Source organism: Chlamydotis macqueenii, chromosome 19, assembly GCF_036417535.1.
Source record: "Chlamydotis macqueenii isolate bChlMac1 chromosome 19, bChlMac1.mat, whole genome shotgun sequence".
NCBI classification, from domain to species: Eukaryota; Metazoa; Chordata; class Aves; order Otidiformes; family Otididae; genus Chlamydotis; species Chlamydotis macqueenii.
Window position 1 is genome coordinate 4,542,780 of NC_141574.1, and position 20,775 is coordinate 4,563,554.

Consider the following 20,775-nt stretch of genomic DNA (forward strand, 5'->3'; position numbering starts at 1 on the left):
TTCACCACACTGCCATTAACATCACCCATTAACTATTAATAAACGTGTACAAATGTACCAAGGACAAACTGTTCAGGGATTTGGTTCTTTTATAAAGCCCCAAGACTCCCATTAAAAAAATATATATATGTAAAGTCAAATCCCATCAAAACAGAAAATTGACACAAATTTTAATATTTATATATTTTAAATCAAAACACAATTAAATATAGTATGTTTTAAGTACATGAATACTTGGGCATGAGAGAAATAAGAGGTGGTACATAGTACCAAAAACCTATACACAGCCTTTTTTGCTTTATAGACAATACAGTGTGTCTCTATACAATCAAATATTGCAACAGAATAACACTTGCTAGTCAATCAAGATATTCCGAACATTGGAGATGATTTGAGTTCTTTGCAAAGTGATTTTTTTTTTTTTTTTGCACAAGTCTGAGGAAAAAAGCAATCATAAGAGTAAAATAAAAAACCCAAAATAGAAGTGTTGTATAGTAAAAATGTAGTGATAACATAATGGTGAGACACTGAGTACTCTTGATACCCTGCAAAATCAATTAACTGGAGAAGAGAAAAAAAAAAAAAAAAAAAGAGAGGAGCTGTGTAACACTGTGGCTTTTTTACTTAAACTAAAGGTGTTGCAAGTTGCAAGTGTTGACAATGTCAGGGAGAAGGCCAGAGGTCATAAAAAATTGTTTTTCTTTGTAAACCAAACATCTGGAATTCAATACTATGTTGGAGGACAACAAGCTATGGAGAGTGGCAGCAACACATGGCAGCAATTACTTTCCTTGCTCATGGGATGGAGAGGAAAGAAAACGGAGCATTCTACAGAGTACGATCTCCTCAAACCACGGGCTGCATTCAGAGTCGTGGATCGGGAGCAGAGCGTGGCACCAGTGCAAGATTGGCTTTGGGGTCTGCCCCGTGGCGGAAGCAGGGCTGTGTGGTTGCAGGTGTAAGAGCTCGACAAGGAAGAGTTACACTGTCCGGGCTTCGCTCCTCATCATTCTATGCTGCCTTCAAAAGTTAATGCAGTTATGAAGTAAAATACATTTATCTTACAGTTGAATACGCATCTATTTCAAGTAAGGAAAAATAAAACTTGGAACTTTTCGGGTCATTCACTGCCAATGAATTCACCGTTTCAGGTTCGCTTCCCCAGTGGCCGGTGCTGGGGACCTGGCCCCTCGGCCTTCGCCATTACGTGTTTAAAAATTACAAGTAGTAGAACTAGAAACTACAGCAAAACCTTCCCCTCTTTGTTGTGGCTTGTGTCCTGTTCCAGATATTTTGCTTAAAAGTCGTTTTGAGACAGGGTCAAGTATTTGTGAAGCTGATCACAGTTTCTCAGTGACACATTTGTAAACTGCATCTTCCTCTCTTTAAAACCCATCATTATGAACGCCACGTACAACAGGAAAAAGTGTTTCTTCAGGCTCTACAGTGGAGGTACAGGATTGCTTCTTTTTAATTCTTCCTTATAAATGAGGGAGAGTTCAGCATTTGGAGTAACAGTGCTTTGTTTTTATTGGCTGTGTTAAAGAATCCACCAAAAGGGAAAGTTCACTCGTTCTGGAAGCGGAAAACCAGATTTCCTGTTCTGATGTTTCTAGAGTCATAGCTGGAAAAGGAAAAACAGGGTTAGAGTTCGTTTTACCCTAAAACATGAAAGGCAATCACTCAACAGAAAGCTGAGCTCAACAGAAAATGCTGAGGCCAGGTATGCTTATGAGTCTGGGAGAGGAAAAAAACCAAACAACCTAATCCCACAACACACTCAACCTTTTGATTACTGTAACCATACTTGCTTAATTGAATCCAGAGCATCTGCAGCCACTCGGCATTTCTAAATACTGTGCTGAGAGACCTTTTCATCTAGCCAGACTGGAACTACATCATTTGCAGCCAAGCCATTAAGGGAAATCATTATACAAGTCATTTAAATATAACTGCTCTATTAAAAATAAAACCGTTACGTAGCGAAACTATGGATCCACCCATTCGGCTCTAATCACTGGGCTTTGGCACATGTTTGCCTTCAATAATTTAAAAAGTGCAAGTTAATTTTAAAGCAGTCAGATGCCTGAAAGCCAGAAGTACCAGATACTAACTTAGGAAACTGCTGTCGTCATTATTTCACAAAACCGAACTGCTGCATCAGAACTGTGTGGGTTTTTTTTTTTTTAAAGCAAAGAACATGTGGACTTGTACAACAAAGCTGCTAAACAACATCCCACACTAAACCACCAGCCTTGACACGGCTACTGCGTCTTTTTTGAAGAGCATAGACACAGCACTGTGCGAATTAGTGCACCCAGCAAGACAACTTTCCAGCTGCTGAGTTTTACTGAACATGAAACAGCAAGTGTGAACTCAAATAAGAAATTACAGTATTGATCCTGCAACACAGATCATTAACTAATAATACAGTTCGTAAAGACTCGAAATGAACAGACAATTTTAACACTCGCACAGGAGAACCACTAAAGGTATCTGTTAAGAAATTCCTCCATCAAACGTAGGCTGAAACACTTCCAACCTTTGTTTCTTCATATCATGCCATGCCAGTTTGAACATTCACCAGCGTGGGCTTCAGATGCGCTAGGAAGGCAAGCAAGAGCTCTGCTCCTCCCACAGCCTGGCTTAAGTCGGATAAAGACAGGCAGCCTTTCCACCCCCTTACCTTCATAACCTTCTCCGAAGGCTGTTCGCACTGCGCCTGCTGCATAACGTCATTGACTATCATCTTCGCTATCCTCCAAGCCATCTCTTCTTGAGCCTGCCGCAGAAAAAACAGCCCAAAATACAGATAGCTTCAAGTTCTTAAAATAAAAATGCAGTCCTCTCAGCATAATTCACACGCTCAACCTTGGAGACGTGGTTAACCTTCACAAGTTGGTGACTTGTAGTAAACTTATCTTCCCTCGACAGAAACGCACCTGGTTTCTAAGTACAGCATTAACTTCAGTTATCGTGAGTATTTATGGCTCGATGCAATTTCAGAGTTGGTTCTAAGTTCTTAGACTTATCTGCTGGGGATTTGTCCAAGCCCCTCCAAGGGGAAAAAAATGCAGCCAGTAATCCATATACAGTGGATTTTCACTTCACAGTAAAAAAAACCCTGAAGAAGAACAGGCACCTCCACTCCAAATTGTATCATATCTTATAATCCCATAATAAGAAAAGCCTTGACTGCAAGCACGGTTAACCATTACGTCAGTTAAACCAGCAGGCACTGGCAAAAATCAAACCAGTTTCACACATGCCTGCCATCAAATTATATCTAGCACACAGAGTCTGACAGTTCTTGTTGGTGCATCAGAAAGATACTCCGAGAAACAGCCACGATTAAGAACTTCAGTGCTTCATTTCCCTAATCTATGCCGCAAAGTCACAAGGACAACATAAGAAAACACACCTCGTCTGTGTTTCCTTGAACCCATTTCTTCATTGCTTGTGAAAACATGGACCCTAGGTGAGACACAAAACAGCAAGGTATATTAGCAAACTGCGGCACACCCCTGTAAAAGCCAATTCCTTCCGTCCTTCTGAAGGGTTTGCACTGCTGGCGTTACAGAACACGGAGGAGCGGCACGGAAGACAAGGGATTATGTGGAACCACGGTTCATTAGACACTGAGCCTGAACCATTCCTCCTTGCCAGGGCTGAAAGCTGCATTAACAGCAGATCCCACACTGGGTGGGAAGCATGTGGAGAGCTGAAGTTCTTTTCCATCTCAAGACCAAATCTTTGAAGGTTTGATCATCAGCTCAGCTGCTAGCGGCTTTCATCCCTGCCAGGTTCCATCGACAGCTCCAGCTCCCACAGGCTGCTCATACTCCCAGGAGTCCAGCTGGACCAGAAAAGCAGAATTTGGCTAGGAAACTGGGCCAGAGATGGGTTTTGACTTGGTACAGGACGATGCCCTAAGCATCCCTGTTTGGCTTAAAAGAGATCTGGAAAGAGTCAAGAATCTTGCTTATCTTGACTGCAGTAAGGAAAAGATCAGTTCTGCAGATGTTTACAGAAGTGGAGAGAAAAAGAAAAACAAACCTTTTGATTTTTTTACATCAGGCTCTGGTTCAGATTCTCTAATAAACTGTCCCAGGTCACTGACTCGTCCAAAGGTCATCCTCCTGAAGGCAGAAGGAATAAAAGAACTACACAGGTTACTAAGAGAACTTCAGCATTATGAAAAGCTACCAGTCAGGAAAAAAAGCCACCACAATAAAGACTCTAGTATCAGAAGACTGGCATTTTAACAATTGCCACTTCTTCCATCTACAATTGATACATTGGGAAAAATCTCCCGCTCTTCTCACATATCTGAATTGGAAGCGTACCTTAAAAATTCTTCTAGAAACTAGAAGTAGGCAAATGCTTCAGTGACTCAATCATGTAACACCAATAGGCAGGGCTAGCAAGTGCTTTGCACTATCATAAAAACACGCCGTTAGGGAGAAAACGGTTTATAGTACCTAGAAGGACAGAGGACTGGGATGCAACAGAAAAGCAAGAAACAAGGAATTTCTGTACGAGATCCACAGAGCAGAAGAGCTTTATAACAAAGAGCAACTTAAGAAATAGAAGAACAGCTGTGCAGTCTGCTAAAGGAATGAAGTATAAGACCATGCAGGTAGGGACAAACCAAAGTTGCACGTTACAATATCAAAGGTGGCTGAGCTTATTCTTTCCTGTTCCAACCCCAAACAGGAGCTACTTAACTGTATTTTGGAGTCAAAGAGGAACAGTAACTAGGATAGAGAGAAAAACCAATTGGAAATATTTTTTCTCTCATTCTGGTCAGAGAAACATTCACTATGACACTGGTGTTAAATCACACTAATGGAATAAATTTACTTTCAAGTATTAAGACACATACAAAGACTGCAACACCTTGCATTTATGCGTGCTCTCAATGCAGGAGGACACAGCAGAAACGAAACAGGTGAAACACAGCTGGAAAGAATGAGATACACTGAATGAACCTTACCCTGCGTACGTTCGTTGATACAAAGATTCTGGATCCAGACTTGCAGCATCTACAATTATTGCTTCATCAAAATTTTTCAGGATTTTAACATTAGCCTTTTTGACATTGGACTACAAATAAAAATTCTAAGTATTAGTGCCCAATGCAGACAACTAATAGCTTCTTAACAAAACTGCTATTTCAGTGCTCTTACACTTAAACCTCCATAAAGTCTCTAAGCAAGCATAAAAGAATCAGCATCTACGCAGTGACGAATTCCTAGCTCAGTACGACATTGTTTTTAAACAGAGGACGATAAAGTTCTACTAACAGAGCCAGAGACACCATGTACAGGTCAGCATACGTGTGTGTAAGGACTGCTGCCTAAGCATCATCAACTGAACAGATCTGTGCGCGCGCACAAGTTATTTGTTTGTGAGTACAGAACACTGAGCTACCTCAAAAGCTGCAGCAGCTTCACTCATCCCTCTCATGCACTTGGTAAGCAATTCCCAAACACACTGCGCTTCCCCCATACACAGAGAACAAACATTTATCTTTTGACCTGGAGTATTTATGTAAGATTACGAAAAAAGCCAAGGAAACATTACAGCAACAGCAGGGAGAGCACAAACACACAGCAATCTATTAGCACCTTAACACAGAACAGAAATGTTTACAGCAGCTGCCTTGCGAACTCCTTTCCTGCTGCTCTGCATAAGCGCTGTTCTTTATGTAAAAATATGCAGGGACCTGGAGATTCTCCTAGTCAGATAAGCAGGAATGCACACAACAAAAAGTAGCATTCCACTTCCCAAATTGTCCAAGCAAGCCAGTTGCTAGCAGCTTCTCCTGCTCAGACTATCGCAGCAGGGCATTGCAAGACGGTCAGAACACAGATTTTACTCCCCACTTGGCAACCAGGGGGGAATATCCCCTTCTTGGAAATCAGAGGGTTTAAAACTATTACAAGCAGGAAGTACAGCTTCCAAGTTGCATGACACACAGTACATCGATACTGTTGATCTAGATACCGGATTTAAAACTCATGGCAGCACTGCAGCATTCAATAAAGCAACTCAGCAAAAGCAGCTCTAGCTTCGCTTTTCTGCTCTCAGCTGGGCTTGCAGTTTGCAAGCTGACCTGGTTACAGATAAGCTAGAATCCGCTCATCCTCTCTTCTTTTACATCTGAATTAAGCAAAGCTAGAATTTTTGGAACAGACAACTCTTGGTTAAAAACACATCTCTGACGTCATTTGAATGGTTTCAGAGCGTGACAAGCTCCGCTGCCCGTTTCTGAGGCTCGGCCCACGCAGGAATACAGCTCTCAGAAAGCGGCACCACAAAAGGCAACAAAAAGGAAAGATGCTGGCCCACAATCAGGGCGCTGTGCAAAGCAAATACACAGTGGACATTTCTCAATGACTTTGGAAGGGTTACAGAGCTGGAGGAGCCCAGTCACATTCTCATTTCTACACAGTACAGCGGAGAGGCAGCCACACAGCTCTAACCACGCCTTACCCGGCAGTGGACTTTTTTTGTGCCCAGCTTTACATCAAACTATGTACATGCAAACAAAATTCAGGTATCATCCCCCAGCTCAGAGCACCTCAGTGATAATGCAGTAAAGCGTCAGAGCTCTCTTTTGGGAAGGCCAGCCAGCAATCTGGCCATTTTCTAGCAGACCAGCATGACTAGGTAGCTTGAGGATGACAGCAGGGAAAAGTCTGCTAAGACAAACTAGCGAACGTCACCTGGTCAGGTATCAACTGTCATTGCTCTACGCATGAGTAGATCGACGCCTTAAAACCTAGAGCTGCGCGGACTCTTCAGGACTTCATTCACAACTACCTGGTTTTGCCTCAAGTTTAATTGTGGTATTGATTTAAAATGTTATTTCTAATAAAAAGCATTCTTAAGTGTTACGGCACTTTGATGCAAAGGTCTAAAAGCAGTGCAAGGCTTTGGGTACAACAAATACAGAAGATACCCTTCCAGGCCAACACCGCCTGTTTGAACTCAGCAGCAAGTAGACTAAATGTGTCTCAATAGAACACAGGCTTTAATGTGAAAGTGGAACGGGAAGCTTCAAATTACAAGGTGTTTCCTTACAGCGTAGGAACTTTGATATTGATACAAAAAAGTGATTGCAGCATTTCCTATAACAGAACCAAACCACAAAACCCATACCTGGGAGGCAGAGCCATCCGGGCCCCCTAGAGAGTCGCTATCAGGAGAGCTACCGTGGCCATGAATACTCAGTGCAATGTTCCCTCCTGGAAATTCATCTCCTCGTACTGAATGGATGAGATCGTTCAAGTATTTGTAGTAAAGGTTGCTGGACAAGAAACCAGGTAAAAAAACCTGAGAGACAGAAGAAGGAGTCCTCTTTAATCAATTACCGTAGATCATTTGCAGAACAGAAGGGACACGCATCTCAGTCCTCGTGTAGATGGTACACAAAAAGTGTCCGCATATGGAATTATTCTGGATTAGTGATTGTATTCCTTGAAATTTGAACCCTACTGCAAAATGAACAAAAATAACTATGTATTAATCAAATCCTCCAGCTACTGGAACTGAAGTTCAAGTTTTTATTTCCTCTAGAAAGGCCTGACAGTGCAGCAGGCTTACAGTTATTCCGCTACGCTGTTCAAAAATCAGCAGCAGCTCCAGAACCAAATTATTTATCTCTAGTATCCAAATATCCCAGAGTTACACTATTAGCCACACCACTAGTATTAGACTTGCAAACAACTGCTACTAGCAGGAAGGAAAAGTTTCTAAAGACATGTAATAAGCTGTTGAAAAGTACTCACATGGGAGGAAATTCTGTTACTTCCATTAAACTGCAATAATCACCCAAGGCAAACATTTCGCAGAGAACTAACAGAAGCCAGTGGGTGGTATCTTTTCAAATCAGGCTGGGGAAAATGGTCTAGCAAGTTTTACTAAGCTGTTATATTATCCAGGTAAACAGGAAGTCAGTAAAAGAAGGGGACAAACGCCGAAGGGGACACTTGACACACCACAGAATCTCCACATCACCTTTACTAACTGTCAAAACTGTTGTGAAGAAGGTATCTCACCGTCTCCATGGTAGTCCACGCCTGCCGTAAGGGAGTAGTGAAACAGTTCGGGAGAGGACCACCTTCCCTGCAGATGTTGGATTCAATCTCTAACCTCACCGAGTCATCGAACCCAAGAGGATGCGTGGCTTGAAGGGAGAAGTACCTGCAGCACCAGACAGGGGAAGAAGACAGCACAACAGGATTTGCAAAACTTCGCAGGTGGTGAGTGCCCACCCTTTCCACTGAGGACCACCAACCATGCTGCAGCCACTAGATGGTGCTGGCTTCAGAAACGTACATAGAACTGACCCTCACTAACGGCAGGGGAAGAAAATTCCCCATTCACAGAAGTACTTTTCATAAAGTCTTGCCCTGAAGATACAAATAAGAGAAACAGAGCATCACATGGCTACTGATGATCAGCATCTTATACACACAGCTTTGTAGCAGGAAGCAGGAACGAAGTAGGAAACACCCAAAACTCTGAAGCAGCATTTGATCTCCTGATTGCATCACTGAAAATTCAGTTTATGGATGGAGTCAGGGGATGACTGATTAAAGTCAAAGTGAATTGTTTGCTTCCTCTCTAATTATTTCCTACTAAGGTAATAACAAGCTTGTGGCAATAAGTCTCATACTTAAGCTTAAGAGCAAACATTTTCTGGAAGTAGTTTTGATGTTTGTCTTCCCGTTGCATTATTGCTAAGGGGAAGCACAAAATAAAGGAACAAAAGTTACACTGCTGAGAGTGAGAGGAAAGTCTGACATTAAAGGGATCTGGTCGCTTCCTTAAAAAAAAGGGAAATATTTTATAATATTAAGAACAAGCACTATTTGGGTTTTACTATATATGATAACAGCTCCAGCAGCCTACTTCAAGTGGATAACAGGATCTGAACCCCAAGGTTTTTCTACAGTGATGCATCTGCTATTCGGTTTAAATCTTTTACATTTTCAAATGGCAATCAATTGGCTTTGACATTTCACAACCAAACATTAACTCAAGCAATCAAGTCTTGAAAATTCTGAACTGAGTTTAAGAATGGAGTCCTTACGAGCATTTTCTCTTCACGTATAAAGAAAAATTTCAAAAGTTCTTGTGTGCAGACACATCAAAGGCCACCTTAATAAAATGCATCTCAGCATAACAGTGCAAGACCACACAGTTATGGTTTGAAAACAAAAAGTTCCTTTTGCACAGTGCAACACAAAACTATAAGTATAAAATTAGAGCTTCAGAAACAAATAATTGTTGAACTCCCTCACTTGTCATATAAAATCATGGCATCATTCTGTGCTTCTTGCCCATCATACTGGCCTTTTTTGGCAGCGAGTTGAGACTGGAAGTTATCTGCTGCCAACCAGAACTGCAACACGTTAACTGCATCTTCCTTCTCCATGTACTGGAAGGGAAATTAAAGAGAGAGAAGAAATTAAGGAAATTTTAGCAAGAAACTTTTAACAGGCACAGACAAACCTGCTTCTCATTTAAAACAAGAAACACAGTCCATATATTAATGATGCAAAATTGTCACCAAGGCACATAAATATTCTGAGTTTTCAGATAGTGTTGCAGACAGATTTAGTTTGGTTTTTTTTTTTAAAAAAAAAACAAAACCAAAAACTTGTGACATTTCTTTCTGTACTGATTTTCACATTCAGTTCCCAAACAACTACTTATTTGTACCATCCTGAAGACAGAGGAAATGCTATTTTCATGGTACACCTAGCTTACACTGAACTCAGCATGCTGTCTCAGCTTCCCAGCTTGCTGTTTCAAACTACATGGCTTGTCAGACTATCAGGACAAGTCTTTCACCGCTAACAGATGATTCCCTAAAGGTACAAGACCCTGCAACTGTGAAATCACAGATCTAACCTACCACATCTCAATTAGTATCCTCTCTATGTAAAGCCAGTGAATTATTTGTCATCTGTAAGAATCCTTCGGGCTTTCAGAGTCACTACTTCATTATGGCCACTACGTCAAAGCTTCTACAAAGCAAAGTGACACCCAGAAGCACTCGCTAACTGGAGAAGATACACACAAAAACTCATCCTACAACACAGTGGACGGGTTTGAACATTTGAAGTAGTTCCACGCAGCTGGAAAGAGTTTAATGCATTTTCTCCCAGAAAAAGATACACCTCATGTTTTTGTTTCTATCTGAGGTGTCTTTATCAGAGTTATCGGGGATGAACAGGTTTTACATTTGGCAGAAAGGAATAATACAAAATAAACCCAACCCAAAACCTAACACTCACCTCAGAGAAATAGAACAGGGCTGATTCACAGAAAAGTATGTCAGCCAGATAAACAGTCCCACTAGTCAGCACCTCAATCTGGTATTTACAGAAATGATGACTTCGCAAAAATTCGCTAAAGTGCCTGCACGCAGATAGAATAACAATTAGTTATTAAGGGCCAACAGCCTTCGAGGCACCTTATGAACCCATTAGCTCTCGCCCCAGAAGTCTTACACTTTTAGTTGGATAAAAGCAAAACACGCAAGAAATGGTGCGGGTTTACAAACGACACAAAGATATAAGGAATGTAATAACAGCGTGCACGTACAACTCCAGCAAGTGACCACAAGAATGGATTTGGAGAAAGAGATCTGAGCAGTTTCAAATACAGAAGACTGCACAAAAACATGATTATACAGTTATCCCTCCACGAACATTTTTAATGGAATACCTTTTGCAGAAGGACAATGGACACGAGAAGCCAAACCATTCAATCCACTTACTCTTGTTCCATTGCATTAAACACTATTGACTGCGCTGTAACAAAACAGTTCGGATCCACTTGTCCATCTTCCCCACAAATCTTTGCTGCAAAGAAAGAGCAGGTTAATTTTAACATGCACTTGGCTGATCGAGTTGAAAGACACGAGTGATAACTAGTTAATGAAAAACTGCAGTTCAAAGCCACTAAATCAGCTGTTTCTGACTGTGCAAAAAGAGCTTTTAAAGTACTGCAGGGAGCTGAATGATAATACTATGGCTAAAATACTTGATTGAGGTTCAAATCTGGATTCCCTCCATAACCACCAGGAATTCTTTCACTAATTCAAGCAAAGACTCTGAAAATTCTTGTGGGGATATTGCACAGCACTACTGAAAGGTCAGATCCATTGATACTTATAATGAGATCTACTGGTTTTTTACAACTGACTGTAAAATTCATAAAAATAAGAAGAAATATGAGCGTGTGGTATTAAAGATACATTTTTATGAGGAAGGAGGAAGCTCTGAAATGAGGAGGCAGTATACATTCTTACCAACTATGTCATTTCTCATTGCTTCTGTAATAGGTATTGGTTTAGCAGCATCTGGAGAAATATATTTGGTAAAAGTACTAACTGCATCCCGCTCTATACCTACAAGGAAGAAATACAGAATCAAATTTTGAATTCCTTGGCGTATGTCTAAAACAAAGAGTCAATGACAAACGTCCGCTCTTCAGAAAAGCGAGTATCTGAATATTAGTGACAAGTTTCCTTCCCATGAAGCTTTCAGTCCACCACTCAAGACTTTGCTACTGAGAAGCTACAGTGCGCTCTCTCTAGCCACGTCACAGTGAGCCCCCAGCAGAGACTGACCCGCGAGATGGAACAAAGCCACGTAGCTCTGAATTCCCTACCACCAGACAAGAAAGCACCCTCTTCTCAGCTGCACACCTGAGTCCCAGAAGTGAAGCCTTTCTGCCAAGAACTGCCGCGAAGTTCCAGTTTTCTAGCTCTCATCATAGAGAATATACAACACTCGCATTATAAAGGAATTAAAAGAAAGTTTTAAAAAAATCTCAAAATGGGATGCCTCAGAACAAGATGTATGCTTTACATGTGATCTTTCAAGAGTTGGGACACTGCTCTGGAAGAGAGAAAAAAAATTATACTCCAGATTTTCAGATTTCTCAGAAAGCACGTAGCACTTTCAAGTTCTTTTCAGATGTCAGAAAGCAGAGGTGCTTTTCATGACTGACGTACCATTGCGTTTGCTTAAGCTTCTTTGGGGCTGAGGTTATGTATTGTGGAGGTACATGACAACTGTACGAGAAAGACAAACAGCAAGAGAAAGGGATGCAACACAAGGAAACAGTTGGGCAAACGAAAGGAACCAATATGAAGAAAGGAGCATTTCCTTTTTGTCTGTAGACTTGCACAAATGAGGGAGGAATGAGTAGATGCAAAGTAGAGAAACAGCTTACTGTGCACATAGCTTACTACCAAAAGTAAATATTTTAATTTCATCCTTACTTCCAGTAGCCTCTGAAGAGGTGGAATCCAAATGAGAACAAATCAGTTACAAGGGGAGGAACTCTAGCAAATAAATTCAAGAACAAAAACAGTAGGTTCCACATAAAAATCTCTGCAAGTCTCTTGCAACCGTTACTTATGTCATTTTACATGATACAGGATATTTATGTTCTGTGGGAAGTTAATTATCAATTCTTAGTCCCATCATCCCAGTCTTCTGCAATTTCATTTAAGCTGGGATGAGTGAAGGAAGAACGGGATATCGCTATGTTCATTTTTAAGATTATATATGTGAGAACAGGAGTAACCTGAACTTATTAGATTTTTAAGTCTCTTCAGCAGCATATTTATTTTCAAACAACCAATACACAGCTCAAACTGACCATTAGCTTATCCAGCAAGTTAAGATTACCGACACACAAGATTATTTCCTTCCTCGAAACATGACATCACACTTACAATGCACGAGAACTGAGGCGGCTGATTGTACAAAGCAAGAAGCAGGAGCACGTTCCCCATCTCCCCACCTTTTTAAGAAAGGGAACACATGGCACTTACTTTTCATGAGTTTTCCTGACAAGTCTTTTAGTGCAGAGGAGGGGCTGTTTCTATTTGATACCGTGAGCTTGGAAGATTCTTGCTGATCAGCTGGAGCAGAACGAGTCCCTGTCTCCGATTTTCTTAGACAAAGAACACTGGTATTGTCACTCTCCTGACCCGAGAGCACGTGGTTCTGGCTGTTGCTAGTTCTGTTGTTCTTGTCTGAAGCCACTGGCTTGGTCCTGAGCAGATGGACTGTGCTAGAATCCTCCAGTCTCTCCTCAAGCAATCCAGTTGGAGAAGACAACGCAATTTCCTGCTGTTTTGAGGGTGACACTGGCTCTGCCAACGAGCTCTGCTTAACTGTGTTCAGGCTATGCGCCCTTATACGGGACCACGTTGTGGAGTGGAAGCTTTCAGCCTCTAACCAAAACTTAACCAAGTGTTCCATCCTCCGCAGTTCCATAAACTGGATAAAATAAGGGAGGGCTACATTGTCCTGCAAAACTTGTTCAAGGGTCTTTGAAAGGCTTGATTTGGTCTCTTGAGCCTGATAATTCAGACACGATCTGCCTAAAGAAAAACATCAAGAGAATGATTCCATATTGTATTACAGACACGGGTATTCAATACAAAAGTGTCCTGCAATGCAACTGGTGAAGAGACAATTCCAACATAATGGTGGAATAAAGTAAAGGAACCTCTTAACAAACAAATGTACTGTCCCCGTTCAAAACTCTTCTAGGGTAACACAGATGCTATTTTAAGAGCAGTCAAATCTTCCAATTACCTCATCTACTTTCCTGAAAGCCAAAGGATGGTGAGCATACCAGTAACATACACAGAATAAAAAGAAATGTTGACATAGTTATAGAGCTGATGAAGCCTTACCTAAGTCTCCAAAATGAGCAGCTTCCATGTGACTCGGCTGCTTCTTAAGGGCAGCTGTCCGACTGCTAGAAAAAGAGTCCATGTTGGCTGAGATGGCATTAATTGCCACATGGCTTGGTCCTGCAGCCTCCAGCAAGGCATGATTCCTAGTGCTTCTTTGAGGGGAATGTACTGGTACTGGAGCTGGAATCAAGACAGGAGTGATTAAAATCAAAGGGTCCCCAAACCTCTTTTACACTTTATCCAGTGCTAAGCACCTCAAGATATGCTAGAGAGTTTGCAAGAGTCAGCCTTATTAAAAACCTCATTGTACCAGCGTGTGCCAGCGTTGATAAGGGTCTGATAAGAATAAAGACCACAGAAATAAACAAATTTTATTATAGCAAGAATAAACTCACTTCCAATAGATCAGTGGTACCCACCCCTCTATATTTTCCTTGTTCACTAGCTAATCAAAAGATGTTAAGTCTAAGTTTACACATCAATTATTATTCCTGAGTCCTCCTGCTTCCTTGATAACTGCTATCGTAACAGCTTAATACTTTGCCAACAGTTTAGTGTATTTGCAATGTTCATACCAATTTCCTTATCTTTTTGAAGACGAAAAGAAGAAGTTCCTGAACTACAAGGTTACCTGGGAATTTTAACAATAATATTTTTCAAAAATATTTTCTTTGCCTCTTTTATTTTAAGAGAAAAAGCAGTAAGGACAGGTCTGATGAGACCTGGGTTAAAAGCCTTAACCTCCTCTAGCTCTTTTAGAGCACAGGTGGCTATTTGAGCCCAAAGAGAACAAAGAACTTCCTCACACAAAACTCTGCCAGTGAAAAAGCATCACCTAATGGTTAATTAATGACAAAGCTGAAAAAAACCAGAACAAGTTCATAGCAGTTTCAAAAGCTCTCAGGGAATCGCATTTGATTAGGATGTCATGCAAGGACATCTTACACCTCTGACTTAAAAATAAAGCCAGTCAGATGACACACTATATCTCAGCACACCGCTTCCTAACGATGTGCTTCATCAAGGTGTCAAGCAACTTGGTTTTGAAGACCGTCCTGCTGCATAACTTTATTTTTATTCACAACTTCATTACACATGACAGAAGTTGGCAATTTCACACTTGCACATCACGGTAACAGACACCTTAGGAGCACCGGAACAGGAGAGCTAACACGTTTAAGCTACTGGAAAGCATTTCTCCAGTTGCAGTGTTTGGTACCAAGACATTGCTTGCCATCTTTTAAAAAGCCTTTGGTATTCAATACCAGCAATAATGGAGAAAAAAAAAACAAACCATATTTTTCCAGGCCAACGGGTGGCAGCCAGTGGCTTGGCTGATGACAGTAATTGAGGGAAACTTGCTGGAGGCTACTCTTGTAGAACCAGAGCCACACTCCTCGTAATGGTTTAGGCTTTTTGAGATTTAGATTAAAATTTAATTTTATACTATGAACATTAGAAGCAAAATTTTTCTACTTAAAGTAAGGACCAAACACCAGATGCCTCCAGATAGCACCACATCACTAACCTAACATCATACAGACTGTAGAGTAGCTGCTTGCCAAACTGGAAAGGTGCTCCCCATTTGCAGCAGCCCACAATTCGCAATGCAGTAAATTTTAAAATTTATTTTTATTTACAGAGTGACCATACTGCAGCCTTTTCCCGGTAAACTCTTTCAGCTAGTCACTGGAGATTGCAGTTGCACTGAAATCACGGGGTGTGCTATTAAACGGATGCGACTATTTCCTGTATTTGATTTGAAAGACAGACCACCAAGGTGAAAAAAGCCTTTCCTTTTCTCTTGATATCCAGGTAACACATTAACAAGTACAGAAACAGGATTTTGATGTCTGAGGATATAAAAGCAGCAGATCAGATTCACACAAATTTTTAGTATTGCAATAAAACCTGGCAAGATAAATAATCTTGTTTTCTCACGGTTTATAAACTTCCTTCCCATCAATATTTTTTCTCTCCCAACAGATTTAGCAGCCAGATTTCTGTATCGCACGGAACAGCACTAGAGTAGCTATTCGTTCTGAACAAGATTCAGATCTTCAGTCCCACAAGTCACATCAGTCAAAGTTGAATCAGACACCCGCAGTCGCTTTTGCGAATCAGACACAGTTCAGCTGCATTTTCAAAACTGCAAAGTAGCTTCCTGCATGTAAGCAAGAAAGTTCAGAAGCAATTTGTTGTAGATAAGGAAGAACGACTATTTGCAAGGTGACTGAACTGCACAATCACTTTGAATTAAAGCTCATGTCTGACATAATTTAATAACCTTCTGTACTTACAGATTCAGCAAGATGACTAGGAAAGATTAGTTACTATAAATACTCTGAAACAGAATTAAGTTTTGGGTTTGTTTTGTTTTTAACGCATAGGTCACATCTGTGCTCAGGCGTAAGGAAATTATTACAGTGCTTAAAACAAAAATGGCAGATGATATCAGATATCTGAATTTATAAACAAAATTAATATCGATCTTACTTTTAATTGCTTTCACATCTGTGGTGTTTCCTTGTTCTTTGCCTTTCACTGTAAAATGCAAAGGGAAATATTAATGCTATTTTGGGTGACTGATGGCATTTACCAGAGAACGGACATAAAATTCCCTGCTTCAGCAAGTATCAAAGGCAGATGTAAACCATCATTTTGTTACAGCTAATCTCTCGTGTTTAAATCTGCACATCTAGTAACTGACAGAGGTTTTCAAAGCTTTTGTGTTGGTTTATTTTCAAAAGCAAAACCTTATCGTCCACGAATTAAGTTTAACAAAATACAGTATTTCAAACTAACACCGAGAAAGATGCTTGCTGTTTAGATGATTAAAGCAAGGCCGCATTCAAGGTTACTTTAATAAGCAGCATTAACTGGAAGGAGTGGGATAGATGTATTTTAAGTGTAGGGCACTGGCAGATGCTCTCTATGAATCAGAAATCACACACCTAAACCCGATATGTCCATCCTATCACAGGAAGAACAGTACAACACACACACAGCCCGAGAGATGGACGTGGAACAGGCTCCGCGAAGCCAGAGCCAGCCCACAACTCCCCAGCCATGATGGATACCACAGAAGTGTTCTGGAAACACACTGCAAATAGTTAATTCTCTCACAAATAACGCTGCTTAACTACTGTCTTGCCTATGGCAAGCACCTGACAGGAAGATAATAGTTTTTAAAAAGTTGTGATGAAAAAGTGATTTTTTTTTTTTTTTTAAAGGAAGCTCCTAAAGGAAGTGAATAAGGAGATCTCTTTGAAACAAAAATAAAGAAACTGAAGGATTACATAAACAGGATGGCACGAGGAACAAATTAAGTGGTTATATTGAAGAACATGATCTACCAGCAAAACCTTCTCCGGCTGCTCCAGGCTGGGATTATTACTACAAATAGGTCATCTTTGAACACTGATCGGGAGGTCCTTCCAAACGTAACCACAAACCATAACCCAGCACAATCAAACGTCTGCGTCACAAAACACAAGTAGATTTTTAAAAAAGCCCTTCCTACTCTGACTTAAGTATTTTAAATATTTTAAAGGGAAACTTCAGTCTCTGGTTACATAATTGTCCTGCACAGTGGCGGCTGCAGCACTGCCGAGCTGCCAGCCTCCGCTGCGAGAAGTATAAATGGTGCAGGTCTGCAAACCGGCAACTCAGCGTTGAAGATTTAAGCCAGCGGCTAGCACATTCCCACACTCCCTTCCCGACAGAGAGGTTTAAGCCCCTGTTAAAAGAGCCAGATTCTTTTAAAACTGAACTCTTGGAGCCAGATGCAGCTGCAAACAGTGAGAATAACCAGCTTTTACGTAACTGGGGGCGTGCTGATATGCAGGAGAAAAATCACTGGAAAAAATATACGTCTGAAGTAATACTGAGGTACAACGAGAATGAAGCAACCTCTATACAGTATTTTGAACCCTGGATTCAAACTGATTCCTAACTGCCAGCAGTGATTCCTGAGTTTCAACAGAAGAGTCCTCCGTAAGCCTATTTTCAGTTTAAATACATCTGTTCCCTCCTACCAACCACTCAGTTCCTCTCTAATTACCCACTCATTACTGTAATACAAACTCCTGGGTCACGTTCCCAGCCTCTGTACACAGGCTTCTCTCATCCCCATCACCTTCTAGCAGAACAAAATTAACAGCTGAGGACAAAACAAAACTCCTATATGTGACAAGACCGAATTTTAGAGAGCGAAGTTTCAGTCGAGGAATTGACTTTCACTTTCTGTGTGAAGCCAGAGAGACCACTGCGGTACATGATAAACAAGGACTAAAAGTCGGTGAGTTTCCACCGCAAGCCTCATTCACAACGGAGTGATGCATCAAACCGAGGCAAATGAGCCACGTGACATTTGACAATTTTAATTCACATCTTGAAATGCAGAAAAATGAACAAATCTGAACTGTTCACGTACAAACCTGCACAAAAACCAACATTACTTCAGAGGGCAGCCAACTAGTGGGACTGTGTGTTATTTCCAAGATATCACTACCAAATGAGCATGCAGTCTGGCTGCTTTCATTGATAACAATTTCAAAATCAGCCCTCAAGCACCTGGCCGCTGGTTCAACTGTTATAGTTTAATTTTTCAACCTATTATCCAACCTGAGAGTTTTCCAGACCTTTATTTTAAGGCCAATGCTAAAGAAACATTTCACTACTGTTTTTCGACTTTTTTCTACATGTTAGTAGTTTTATGATCCTTGCTATGACTTCATTTTGAAAAGTTATTTTAATTTTTAATCCAATGCTATATCCTCTCAAACAACAGCAGCTCAACCCAAGAACACGGATGCTTTTGCATTCCTTTGGACTGCACGTGTCTAGCCTACAGAGCTTTACAATAACCCTTAATTTGTTGCTTTTCTCCCAGTTGCAGTTTAAGACCATCTCCAAAAGCCAGTATCTAAAATGGAGACATAGAAGCAATATTGATTTATGTACAACCCAGACGAAAGCTTGCTTCTCTCCTCTCCTTAACAGCACCTCTCTTGGGCATTCAGTTCTGACTGTGCTTCTCTGACCAAAGATCCTTTAATCCAAGTAACACAAACAGATACTCAATTAGGGATTTCATTACTTTGTTCCTGAGAAAGTTTTCGACAAAGCTTACATTGTTCCTATGACTACACACCAGGACGGAACATCAGCTTCACAACTCCTCATCACCGAAGCAGCAGACACTATTTTTGAGCGTGTTATAAGCAGTATGAAAGTTTTATTCTGCAGCTCAACATTAGCATGTAAACACCCCAAAAAAGGATTATGGCACTTGCAAAACCTTCAGCAGACTTCAAGAATCTTCATAACTACTAATATGAAAAGAAGTTTAACTTATGTCTTCCAGGATTACTGCACTAACCTCCACAAAGAATGAAATTTTCGATGCTGCAACTTCAGCTGAGCAAGTTTACAACAGGACTTGTCAGTCAAGAGCAAAAACATCATCTCAGACGATGTGTTCTTTCCTCCTAACTTACACTCTTGCCTCCCAAGACGTACATTTTGGGCTTTAGTAACTGAGAAACGCTCCAGGAGAGCACCGTATCAGCCACTGCTGGAAGAGCAATGGTCACAGTGCTTGAGCTAAAGCATTACGAGATAACAGAATGACTTTCCCAAGAAGCCCTTCCTAAAAGGTGCCACTTGCAACAAAAACCACTCGAACCACACATCGTGCAGATTGAAAGCACGCTGCATCACAGGCTGTGGCACAAGTGCCTTCAAAGCATTTCACTCTCAAAGAACATTTAAACTATTTCCATTTGTGCTACAGGAATATCATAAATATTTCAGGAGTCCTAAGTTTCAAATCTTGGCTTGTGCTCCAGAACATCAACGAACATATTACAAAAGAAGTTGTCACTGAGTCCTTTGGCTTTCAGGAAGAACTCAGCACGATGAGAGCCATTATTTTTCAATTAGGGTTTTAGCTCCTGCTGCAGCATACTTAGCCTATTACATTTTTAGCAAAATATGCATACCAGCATTGTGAAAAAAAATATTCTCTGAACAGTTAGAGAGGCTCCAAATCTGGATGAGGTATGAGACGTTTTATACCAGTCCACCTAACTGCACCGGTCACCCGTTTCAGAACTGCTACGCTGTGTTCCGCCGGTACGGAAGGGTGGAAATCGCTGCAGCCCCAGCCGCTCCGGGAAGGACGGAGCCTGTAGCCCGGCGTTCGCTACCGAGAGCACTGGGGGAGCCCCGATCGCAGCCCACACCCGGAGGTCCCGCAGCAGCGATCCCCGCGCAGCCCCGGCCCCCCCGCCCCGGGAGGAGAAGGGCCCCGTCCCCGGGAGGCGCCGGGACTGACCGTCATTTGCAGGGAGCCCGCTCCTCGAGGGCCGAGCTTCCTCTCGGGGCCCGGTCGCCGTCCCCGGAGGGGCAGGGCCGGGGCCCAGCAGCCGTGCGGGGGACGAGGCCGGTAGCCGCCCCTCAGCCCCGGGCCTCCCGCCCGCCGCCCCCCTACCTTTCCGCCTGAAGAAGGACATGGTGCCGGGGAGGGGGCGAGGCGGCCGCTGGGGAGGGGGGGGAAGAAGGGGAGGGAAGGAGCAAGGGCAGCGAGCCGGGCTCCCTATGAATGAGACTCCTTCCTCCGCCCGCCGCCTCCTCTCCCTCCGCCTCTTCCTCCCGCGGAGGCGCCAGCGGCCGCCATGTTGTCAACAACCGCCCCTCTCCCTCTTCCGGGCAGCCGGCGGCCCGCCAAGCATGACGGGATGCGCCCGCGGCCCCCTGCCTCACTCAACATGGCCGCCCCGGCGTCGGGCAGACCAGCCAATCCGCGAGTCGCGGCGGCCATCTTGGATGAGGGCGAGAAGCTCGCAGGAGTCCACGGCAGCGGTTGGGGAGGCCGGCCATCTTTGATCGGGGCGGGGCGCCGCGCGGAGTGAGGCGCGGTCGGCCATCTTGGATGAGGGTGGAATGGCCTTGAGGGCCTTTAGGGACGCTCCGGCAGTTTGGGCACGTCCCGTGGGCGAGGGGTGACAGCATACCCTGAGGGCAGG

At 42.3% G+C, this 20,775-nt stretch overlaps 1 protein-coding gene across 6 annotated transcripts; it reads right to left on the reverse strand.

Annotated features, from left to right (window-relative positions):
* Positions 1-1,505: 1,505 nt before the first annotated feature.
* On the reverse strand, positions 1,506-20,452 carry AKAP10 (A-kinase anchoring protein 10). 6 transcript variants are annotated; one of them, XM_086762920.1, is made up of 15 exons: positions 20,085-20,449; positions 16,241-16,288; positions 13,742-13,924; positions 12,869-13,423; positions 11,333-11,431; positions 10,799-10,883; positions 10,314-10,437; positions 9,315-9,451; positions 8,067-8,211; positions 7,168-7,341; positions 4,997-5,106; positions 4,057-4,139; positions 3,422-3,474; positions 2,687-2,782; positions 1,506-1,624 (listed from the first exon to the last, which is right to left on the reverse strand). In XM_086762920.1, the coding sequence occupies exons 1-15, from the start codon at positions 20,260-20,262 to the stop codon at positions 1,619-1,621; spliced, it is 2,076 nt and encodes a 691-aa protein (XP_086619046.1). In that variant the 5' UTR covers positions 20,263-20,449; the 3' UTR covers positions 1,506-1,618. The 6 variants fall into 6 exon arrangements, 5 of the variants coding, with proteins under 5 accessions (XP_086619046.1, XP_086619048.1, XP_086619047.1 ...); XM_086762922.1 differs by having other exon boundaries at positions 20,241-20,448; XM_086762921.1 differs by lacking the exon at positions 16,241-16,288.
* Between the last annotated feature and the right edge of the window lie 323 nt (positions 20,453-20,775).

Bases quoted from the DNA above. Each gene is read 5' to 3' on its own strand.
- AKAP10 (XM_086762920.1), bottom strand. From the start codon at position 20,262: ATGTCCTTCTTCAGGCGGAAAGGTAGGGGGGCGGCGGGCGGGAGGCCC. The intron at 10,884-11,332 runs GTAAGAATGTAT...CTTTCTTTGCAG, and splicing joins AATGAGAAATGACATAGTTG to CAAAGATTTGTGGGGAAGAT. The intron at 10,438-10,798 runs GTAAGTGGATTG...ATCTGCGTGCAG, and splicing joins TTTAATGCAATGGAACAAGA to GCACTTTAGCGAATTTTTGC.